General features: G+C 43.5%; 1 protein-coding gene across 4 annotated transcripts in view; it reads right to left on the minus strand.

Moving 5' to 3' along the window:
• Window positions 1-1,942: 1,942 nt before the first annotated feature.
• RUNX2 (RUNX family transcription factor 2) overlaps window positions 1,943-10,766 on the minus strand; it is a 122,746-nt gene continuing 113,922 nt past the window's right edge. For 2 of the 4 annotated variants that reach the window (XM_032409720.1, XM_032409719.1), the window contains one exon: window positions 1,943-6,251. In XM_032409720.1, coding sequence (XP_032265611.1) covers window positions 5,773-6,251 — 479 coding nt within the window. In that variant the 3' untranslated portion in view covers window positions 1,943-5,772. Of the gene's footprint in view, window positions 6,252-6,277; window positions 7,883-10,766 lie in introns of those variants that run through there. The other 2 variants (XM_032409723.1, XM_032409722.1) reach the window with 2 other exon arrangements.

A 10,766-nucleotide genomic window follows, 5' to 3' on the forward strand; every position in this document is an offset into this window, starting at 1 on the left:
CCCTGCTCTCACTGATTGTGAACGAGGCCTTCCCCTGCCTCCTCCCTTGCCTGTTCAGACTGCTTTCAAATCCCATAAATATAAACATGTGGCTCTTCAACCGCATCTGTAGATAATAACTTCAGGGGGCTTCCTGTTTACATGGCAATACCCATCTCCCAGCCAAATAAACTCTGCAACAGAGAGCTGAGGTGTTTATTGGGCCAGTGTCGGCCGGGACTGAGTTAACAGGAAACACCCACTCTCAAAGCAATGCCTGATGATGAGATATTTGGGGAGCAGGGGACACAAGGGGTCAGACACACTGGAGAAACGTCTCTCTTCCTCCGCCTGTCATTTCCAGTGAGAACAGAAGCAGCCATGATACACATGGCCAAGTAGTCCGGGCCTCACAAAGCCACACAGCTGTGCACGTTCCCTGGGACATGAGGAGGAGGAGGGGATGTGCAGACGGGAAAGCCAGGAGCCCCCCTCACAACACGTCCCAACCTCAGGGTGAAAGCAGGTGAAGGGATGGAAAAGGGTGATGCATGTCCATCTCCAGGAAGGTCCGCGGGCTTCCGCCCAGCTCTCCTGTTTTAATGAGCAATGTATTCTCACACTAGTTGTGTCAAGAAAGCCTGACTGAAGAATTTAGAGAGAGCCTCTAGCCCACTGGTTCTCGATCGGGGACGATTTTTCCTCCCAGGGCACATTCTGGAGACATGTTTCGTTGTCATGAGTGGGACAGTGCTATTGGCATCTAGTGGGTAGAAGCCAGAGATGCTGCTAAACCTCCTACAATGTGTAGGACCGCACTCCCTACACACACACACACACCAAAGAACTATCCAGGCTGAAATGTCAACAGTGCCAAGGTCTAGCCCAATGCCTCTCCATAAGCGAAAAAACTGAGACCCAGAGGAGCAAAGTCATTTGCCCTAAACCATGCTGCTGGACAAAGCTGGAGAGAGAGAAAAAGCCACTCTGCCCACCTCCCATGCAATGTCTTTGAAAGCCACACAGATGCCTAATATAAAAGGATAAATAAATATACATCTTCAAAGAGTTGCAAACAAGTTCGCTGGCCTAGGTCTCACCCGCGTGCTTTCAGGATGTCTCCTAGTCTTAGAAATTAGCTGTCTCCAAGATTTCTCAGAACACAATGCCAAAGGGGTAAGAATGAGCAGATCTCAAAGGAGGCCTCTCCCTCTTAGCATCATGTGGGCCACTGGCCGGCGCCTGAGCATCTCTGCTGCACGGTTTCTGGTCCTTCTTTTAGAACTGTGGTAAGCCAAGGCGGACAGACAGCACGACATAAAGAGAGCAACCACTCTACCCCAGGCCCTCAACCTTATCGAAGGGGAGGGACTTACAAAAATACACAATGGCCCATTAAAAAAAAAAAAAAAATCTCCAAACTAGAGGTCTGCTCCCTAGTGGAATTTTTCTGAGGCTACAGCTCTCCAGGCCAAGGTCCGTTTTTACTTACCCTTGTGCTTTGATTGACTTTCTTTTTAAGAACCCAAAAGAGATGTGGGAAGGAAAATCGACTACCCCTTAGGGCAGGGTTGCCTGAGATCTTCTGACCCCAGCCAGGATTCACTTGCTGGCTCCGGCTCACATGCCCAGAGATTAAAACCCTGGGTCCACAGAGCCCGCTGTCTTTGTTTCCAGACTGGTCCCTTCATCAGAATAAAGGGGCTTTACTCAAGGATGGGGTGGGCACTCTTTCCTTCGGACACAGGCTGATAAGGAAGTGAGTTCACTGCTAGATCCTTCGCCCACGCCTCTGTAGGATTAGGACAAACCAAGAAGGCAGTGCCCAGCGGAATGTTTTAACCTCTCACCAGTAATAGAGACCCCCACTCTCCTCTGGCCCTGGCAAGTCCTACAGCCAAGAAGGGCCCAGGTGTAGGCAGGAATAGGCGTCAGACTAGAGAAGAAACCACGGCTGAGAAAAGACCCAAAGTACACACGTAACAAAACCAAAAAAGCCATTTTATTGAAAATTAAATTCAAACTTCAAATTAATATTACAATCATGAGAAAAATGCCAAATAATTCCATTTACAGTTGCAACATACAATACAAATAGTCCCTTTGAAGTTGAAAGTCAACTCATCCACAATCATGGCCTGTGGCACAAAGCAGAATTTGTACAATATGTGCAGGGAAAGCAGATCTTGGGCAACAGCAATTGGAAAAAATAAAAATGAAAAGCTTGTATTTACACAAAATGCTACAAACATTTTTGTTCCACAGAAATCTAAGAATGGTAAAGCATATCCAAAAAAAAAAAAAATGGAATTTTATTCAGAATACCTAAGAAATTACTGTAACTTATGGTTTTGGCTGATATATTTCAAAGTACTGCATTAAAAAGCAAACAGTTATTTGTAAACATGAAGTAAACAAACATCTAAAAAATTCTCACACAGAAAATATTTTTTAAATGCATTCTCCTTTTAAGAACAACAAATTCAAGGTTTGGAAGAGTCGTCTTTATTTTATTTATTATTGTTCTTTCGAATGTCATAGAAGTCGTTATTGTCTTCACTCGTGCTTTGTGTTTCCATGTATTAACCTAGACTCTGAGTCAGTCCCTCTCCTGGGAATGGAAGGAACCTTAAGCCAGCACACACATCTCCTCCCCTCTGTGTTTGCAATGGATGATCCCTATTGGTGTGGGTTTCTCTGCTCGTTTTTAAAAGGCCCCCGGGGGTGGGGGTTGAGTCTCTCAGTTCCAGGCTGGAAGTCACTTCACTCATCTAAACCCAACGCTGTGGTACCTGTTCTGGAACCCTGACACCGGTCACACTTGGTGAGACAACTAAGACAGAAAGCGGCTCTGTTGGTCACGCTGTAAACTCCAGCAACGTCTATGCTACAAAGAGAACCGTGCTCTGCGAACCTGAAGGAAACACAGAGCGTTGGCTAGTACGTGGTTCCATGGTCGTAGCAGTGAGGCTTTGCTTTGGTCTTGACATCACAGATCATATACATGACCCAGTGCAAATTAAGGGTTCAGTTAAAAAAAAAAGGGCGGGGGGGGGGGGGGAATATTTAACCCCCAGGCTGAAAAAGAGCAGAATTTAATCCAAGAAATGTGACTTACCCCTTTGGAGTGGTTGGAGTGAGGGGGGAAGGAAGAAGTCCTTGAATTTTTCCCAAGAAAAAAAAACACAACAACTTTTAAAGTGTTTCTGGGTTGCTGCCTGCAGCCACTATAATAACCTTTCAACACAAAAGCATCCCTAAAGTCACTTAGTATGTGTCCTGTAAACTTAAAAAAGCCCTTTTAACATTAAAAAATAATGTACAAATATAGTACCTTTTCTATTAAATAGGGTACAGCTGGCACTGGCGGTAACATTTCCACGTCAATTAATTAAAATTGAGATGTGTAACCAGACACTGGCTTTTTTAAGTGCTGCTGAAACAAACACATATTTTACACTTAACAAATAAATGGACAGTGGCGTGCTTCAAGCTACCACACACAAACAATAAATAGTATCAGTTATTACTTCCCTCTTAGTTAAGGAATAGGAAAGTGGCTTATTTATCTAAGCATACTTGGTATACAACCTTTAGAAGGCGAAGTGTTTTGTTTTGTTTTTTGTTTTGCCCTCGATTTTTGTTGGGAGGAGTCGGGGTGGTTGCAAGGGAGGCCCCCAGCCAGTAGCACAGGGCCAGGTGCCCCCCGCGCTATCCCGCCAGGCTTGGCGGCCTATGAAGCGGGCCTGGGAATGACTACGGGGAAAGGGTCTCGAGGAGCTGGAGGCAAATCTCTACAAAGTTCTGCTCAGCGGGGGCACAGAATTGAAGCGAAGGGGCCCCGGACCTGTGAGGGAGCAGGCAGGGATTTGCCCGGTGGTGTCATGGAGTGATCCTGGCTTGGATTAAGGATTCACGCTCGAGAGTTTGCCATGGGGTCACCAGGAGTGGTCAAAGTGCATCCTACAGGAGGGCTTCTGCTCAAATTCGTACACAGTAGTAGACACCAAACTCCACATGGCCTTGCCTTCCTTTGACCCCACAGGGTTGGATATGGGCCCCTGCAGCCCGGATGTTCCCTCAGCTCAGCTATCTGCTGGAACTCGCCTGCTTCTTCAGATGACCCGGCGCCCTTTAAGACAATGACTTCACCTGCTCCTTTAAATGCAGATTCCGTGGAGAGCCGCCAGCGGGGCCTCAGGTAAGGCAGATCTGGGTTCTCCTGACTTACTGTTTGGTAAGGCGGGTTGGTTAAGAATCCCTGGTGCAACTTGGCGTTACTGTCCTATGTGTATCATGATCCATCCTTTAGCCACATGGGTGGCTTTAAGCTATGTCTTCACTATGAAGCCTGGCGATTTAGAGTTTTGCTTTAACTAGGAAACCACAGAACATTTTTCTGCAGCTCAATGATTCACTTGTGCTTGTCTTTTTAATATGACAAGAGTCATCATTATTTGAAAGAAATTGGGAAACCACATCACTCCAGCATTTCATGCTGATAAAGGGCAACATGAGTGATACGGGGCTAAGAGTTGGTTTTTAAATCCCTAATTATTGCTTTAGAAGGCAAAGCTGGGTTAGAGGCAATCCAAGGTCTGAAAGAACGAAGCATAACATTTCCTTCATACATCACAAAAACAAGCTACATCTAAGATATTTGGAGATGGACGTATTTTTGAAAATCACATTGTGCCTGGATGAACTGAAATTGCTTAGCAATATTTCAGATATGGCTCCAGCCCACTGAAGAATTTTGTTATTTAATAAAGAGCACTTTTAGAGACCGAAGTCAGCATATCAGTACACTAAGAAATGTTTCAAGGGTCCAAATGTCATTAAATAATTATAAATATATCTTTAAAGTTATATGACCATTCACGTTAGCAAGTTACCTCAGATTTTACACATATCATAATTTAAAAAAAAAAAAAAGGAAACAACACACAGCCAAACGCAAACACTATCTATACCATTATGGCTATAATAAGGTATTGCCATTTTGAGTTTTGCATAAAAGGAGAAAGGTGGGGAGGGTGGCTGAGGGATGGGATTTCTTTTTGGTTAAATGGGAAAAGGAAACAAAAAAAGTATAAAAAAGTAAAATAAAATCATCTATCCCGATCAGTATTTTTTGAAGTCACTTTCTTAAAGTAGGAAAGAAAAACAAAAACAAAAACAAAAACAAAAACAAAAACTGAACCAAACAGTTCAAATGAGAACTTGCGGCAAGCCTTTGAAAGCAAAGTCTGGGACAGTTACTCGGAATGGATGGTACTGTAATGGAAGCATCCATTCTCCCTCTTTGCCTTTACGTGCACCTCGACCAGCTTTGGAAGCTGGTCTGCAGAGTGCACTGGTCCAAACACAGCTGCTACCGCGAGGGTGTGTGGTTTCAGAGCACAGAGAGGAAGCGGCTTTGCTCTTCTTCCTCCTGAACCTGGAGTCCACCTCTCTGACTTGGCATAGGAACAGGTGATTTATGATAACAGGCCAAACAACAACACAACAAAAAAAATACCTTTTTCCTTGGTTTGTAAAAGTACATTTTAAGTAGAAAACAATCTGAAACCTAGGTAGGATGGTCTCTCTCGGGCCTTTTGCTTCTCAGTATCTCTACCCTCCTGTGGTTGCAAGATCATGACTGAGTGAGTGAATGAAATATCTTCTAAAAAATAGGCACTTTGTAGATAGCTAATTGATATACATATATATGCACTCTCTCTATATATGTATATATTGATACATTTGGGATGCGGCTCCCAGATACCGCTGGGCCACTGCTGAGGAATTTCAATATGGTCGCCAAACAGATTCATCCATTCTGCCACTAGAATTCAAAACAGTTGGGGAACTGCTGTGGCTTCCATCAGCGTCAACACCATCATTCTGGTTAGGCAAATTTGGATTTAATAGCGTGCTGCCATTCGAGGTGGTGGTGCATGGCGGAAGCATTCTGGAAGGAGACCGATCTCCCCCCGGCACCATGGGGAACTGATAGGATCCTGACGAAGTGCCATAGTAGAGATATGGAGTGCTGCTGGTCTGGAAGGGTCCACTCTGGCTTTGGGAAGAGCCGGGATAGGGTGGTGGCAGGTAGGTGTGGTAGTGGGTGGTGGCGGACATACCGAGGGACATGCCTGAGGTGACTGGCGGGGTGTAAGTAAAGGTGGCTGGATAGTGCATTCGTGGGTTGGAGAAGCGGCTCTCAGTGAGGGATGAAATGCTTGGGAACTGCCTGGGGTCTGAAAAAGGGCCCAGTTCTGAAGCACCTAAAAATTATAACAGAAGATGGGGGGAAAAATCTGTAAATATCAATTAAAATAATGAGAGAATTTTTACATGAAAAAAAAAAAAAACTTTAGCTTCCCAAAAAGGAACAGCAAGCCACAAATAGACCTTCAAACGCACCGGTCACTACCCAGTCTTTTTTTTTTTTTTCCACTTTATGGTCCTTAAGTTCTTCACCCCCCCAGAGAATCCCAGAGGGCTTTAAAAACCCCAGCGTGTGCTAGGTCTTATGTGTAAACCAACCCAACACCGATCACATAGATTCACTCACCAGACTTTTAAGACTGAATCCTCACTGATTTTTTTTTTCTTTTTTTGATTCTCATTGCACCTCAGACATTTGAAAGTGATGTTTTTACTAAGTAGGACAAGTTTCTTTCTCTCAACCCAACATAAAGAAATCCCAGAGTGATCTGTTTTGTTATTGGTACTCTTGGCAGGGTCCTTTCATCAATGAAAGAACTTCAAAAAGATACCCTAACATGTTCCTACCGCTTCTTTTCAACTCTTAAAATCATCTATAGTCTTGTTTTATTCTCCATCTTAGTAATGGATTCAAAAAAACCAAACCAGATTTCAATGTGTTCTGGAACTATCTTACTTTTCTGGGGGCAGAGAGGGAGAGTCTAGCCCTTAGAAATTCTCCCAAGGGTCATAAACTAAATAAGTAGGTTTTAAAAGTGGGGGTGGGGGGAAGGCTTAGTACCTAGGAATTGTTGCATTTCGAGCCTCATTGGGTGACCTAGGACTCATTCAGGCCAGGTGCCAACAGTCGCTTTTGTGAGAGGCTCCATGCCCGGGGGAGACAAGGAAGAGGTTGCCTCAGCATCCATTCACCAGGCCCCCGTGCCACATCCTACAGATTTAGCTTCGGCTAATTCTAAGTGGTACCTGGAGGCAAAGCTGGTTTTGCCCTGAAATGTAAAGCCCCTTAACTTCTAAAGCTAACAGTATGCCTCCGTAACAGCTATTTCTGGTGCTTAAACTTATAAAACCGTAGTCATAAACCACTTCACGTGGAAATCAGTTTTCTGAAATGCCTAAAAACTTAAGAATGGTGATCTTTAAAGACTTAAAGACTTTAAAGATGATATCTAAAATTGACAGAATTAGGACAAGAACTTTTATGATCCCAGCGTTCTTAAGATTTTGTCACATCTAAAACCTTCTAATTCTTTGCGTCTCACATGTTTGCTTTTCCTACAGCTTTTATCCGTAAGGGAAAGCACTTAGTGCTTCTTCAAGGCCTTAGTCAGGAGGTACTTCTTCAGCCCCGTTTTTATTTAACCCTTCTTCTTGGATGCTATAGGATTTATTAAAGGAATAATCCTAATACTTTTCCTTAAATACTCAGCTGACTGAGAGTTGTTGATTTTTGTTAAAACGCACATTCCTGGGATCTTCGGTAAGGGCCATGATGTGCACGTGTCATCGAAAGCGATTCTTTAAAAGCGATTCGTAGTTAACAAAAGTTTTTCTCAAAAACCGGACAGTACCAATCAGACAGCCCCGCCCCGCCCAGCCCAGCAATTGTTAAAAGTCTCACCTGCCTGGCTCTTCTTACTGAGAGGGGAAGGCCAGAGGCAGAAGTCAGAGGTGGCTGTGTCATCATCTGTAAAATGAGGGGGACGATCTCTAAGTTCCCTTCCAGCTCTAAACACTCTAGCACCGCCCTGAACTCTGAGACAGGAGGAGAAGCAACAACCTTAGGGGAAGGGGGAGGCAGAGAAGGTCCCACCCCTCACGAGCGCTTTCCCGGAATCCGCAGGCCCATAAGCCCAGAAGCAGAGGGTAAAAAGCTCCGAGTACCAGAAGCAAACACTTTCAAGATGACAAACCAAAACTGACACACTCTGGGCAGTTACTCTCTGCTTTCTATAAAGGTTCCCATCTTCGGCCGGCCTCTACCTCGCCCCTCCCGGCTACAAAATTCTAACCAAATGTGTTCAAATGTGGAAGGAGTGATTAGGACAGATGGCAAACGGGAGCCGATGAGGCTTAAGGTCTCTCTTCGGCCCGCGCTTATTTCTGCCCTCCGCCGAAGGGGCTGCGCGCAGGACGCGCGGGCCCCAGAGGTTCCGGCCGGCCTTTCCCTTGCAGAGCAGCTAGGCGAACTGGAGTCGGCAGAGCTAAGAGTCGTAGGCAGGCCAATTCTGTACAGATTAAGTTCAATGTGCAGATCAAGTGAGAGAAACCAGAATAATGTGAACAATTTCAAACAGAAAGAAGTCACACTGAAAACATCACCGTTTGCCCCCCCCCGCCCCCGCCAGAAGCACAGAGCTCGCAGATAGGCTTGTCAACGTAAAAAGAAAAAAAGAAAAAGAATTGCTTCTCGTGGGTATCTGTACTTAAAATATGCTATAGTCATAATTAACATTCCATGTGGTTTCCCTTATTTTGATGCAGAAGCCTCATTAAAACCCTTGGTGTGGGGCCCTGCCAGTAAACTCCAATATGGTTTTGAATTTATTCCTCCACCCCCTCACCTTCTCTTATTTTACCTGAGACGTTTTGCTGATGTTTTTATTACCCATCCCATGCCAGGGTCACTGTACCTTTTTGGTTTATAGATGCCAGCTAATGGAAATTGACATTCATTTTTCAATTAATGAGCTCTGGTTGTGGTTTATAGAAAACAATGCAACAAATTTCTGCTAGGCTTACAGAATTTTGACCAATCGCTTCTAGTCATTTGAGACTATAATGTCTTGAGGATTAACTCCTTCTGGGCAAAGAGAGCTAATGTGGACTTTAAAGGGATTATACAGTCATTTTTATAACTAACAAAAAATAGAATTTTCTAGAATTCCCTTAATCCTTTTGTGTTACCAAGAAATGTTTCTGAAACATACTGCAATGTGTTCTGTATGGAGAAATATTAACAACTCGTTACGGTTTCACAGGAGATCCCTTATATAATAATCTAAGACGAGGAGATGGAACTCTAAACTTAAAAAGAAAAAAAAAATAAAGCCCTTCCTAATCTTCCGTTTATTTATAATAATTGTTGCAGAAGCAAATGATATAATTAAATTTCCTTTCATTGAATAAGGTTGCATCTATAGTTTTAATCTCTGTTTTGTACATGAACTCAGGTATCTCTGTAGATGGCCTTCTTGGGTAATCTTGACATTGTGTACTAAACTATGCACACCTGCATAACTAGCCACATTACAACTGCAAACTTAAAAAAAAAAAGACTTAGATATTATATCAACTGCAGTAAAGAAAATGTATTATCTACTTAATGAAGGGTCAAGATAAAAGCCTGGAGAGTTCTAAAAGTACTATCACCTCAATCGAACTTTATAAATGTAAAAGCAAAACTCAGTAACTGCCCAGGGACGTGCCCTATAGCACAGAGCTCCCCCGAGCCAGTTTCCAACTCCTGCCTACAACTTACTGATTAAATAAAGCCAGAACTACCAGGAGTTACTTGAAGCCCAAGATAAACATGGTGCATCTTCCCAATCGGCTGGTTTTACTCAACTTGGAGACAGGGTATATGGGACAGTAATATGATATATATGGGATAGAATACAACACTTGGGTGAATTTTTAGGTAAACAAACAAAAAGGGACTTGAACAAAATTTTGTACTTATAAAATTTTAGACTATGTCCCCCAGATTCCCTATAGCACCCATTTACCCTCCTCTGCTGGTTGGGGTATCTGGTGGAAAGGTCCAAATTCCTCATCTACTCCTTAGATAATCAATTCTAATCTTACCCATTAACAAATAGGGAAGCTGAGATCCCGAGAAGGGGAGCCATGTACACTACAAAATCTGCAGCCTGAGAGACGCAGAGCCATGACCTCTTTGCAATCTTAGTTACCCTTAAGGAATTTGGTTGACACAATCACAGGTACATATATTTCTTGTCTTAAAAATCTAACTTTATCTAAAAGTATTTAAGTAGGCTCTCTGGTACCTACATGTGCCGCAGTGAGAGTTACTATCTTTGGGATATACTGACAACTCTTTGAGGTCTTGTTGGATCTAATCTGCTAAATCGTGGGCAATTAGTTCAGTTGCTCATGGCATAATGTGAATGAGACCTAGGTCAAGAGTTTGATTCCCTTAGGACCTGCTGGCTTCCTACAGACGTGTTTCATTCCGGATTGCTATCTGCACCTCTGGCCACAGATAGCCTGCAAAGGAATGCAACTCTCATAAAGAGAGCTGCAAGAAACTTGCTCATTAACACAGCAGCAGCAAAACCTAATATACACGGGGAGAATATATTAATAAAATGCCCAGGATGCTCAAATAGAAATAACATCAATATTAAAAGTAAAAAAAAAAAAAAAATCTTGCCTCTGCCCCCGCCCCCCAAGGTCTACAGGGAAAAAGGAAATAGCCTTTCTTTACCCACTGGGGAGACTATATTAACAAAATGCCCAGGAAGCCCAAATAGAAATAACATCAATATTAAAAGTAAAAAAAAAAAAATCTTGCCGCTTCTCCACCCCCCCCCCCCCCCCCCCCCCCC

This window comes from Phoca vitulina, unplaced genomic scaffold (assembly GCF_004348235.1).
Source record: "Phoca vitulina isolate PV1807 unplaced genomic scaffold, GSC_HSeal_1.0 scaffold11, whole genome shotgun sequence".
Classification (NCBI taxonomy): domain Eukaryota; kingdom Metazoa; phylum Chordata; class Mammalia; order Carnivora; family Phocidae; genus Phoca; species Phoca vitulina.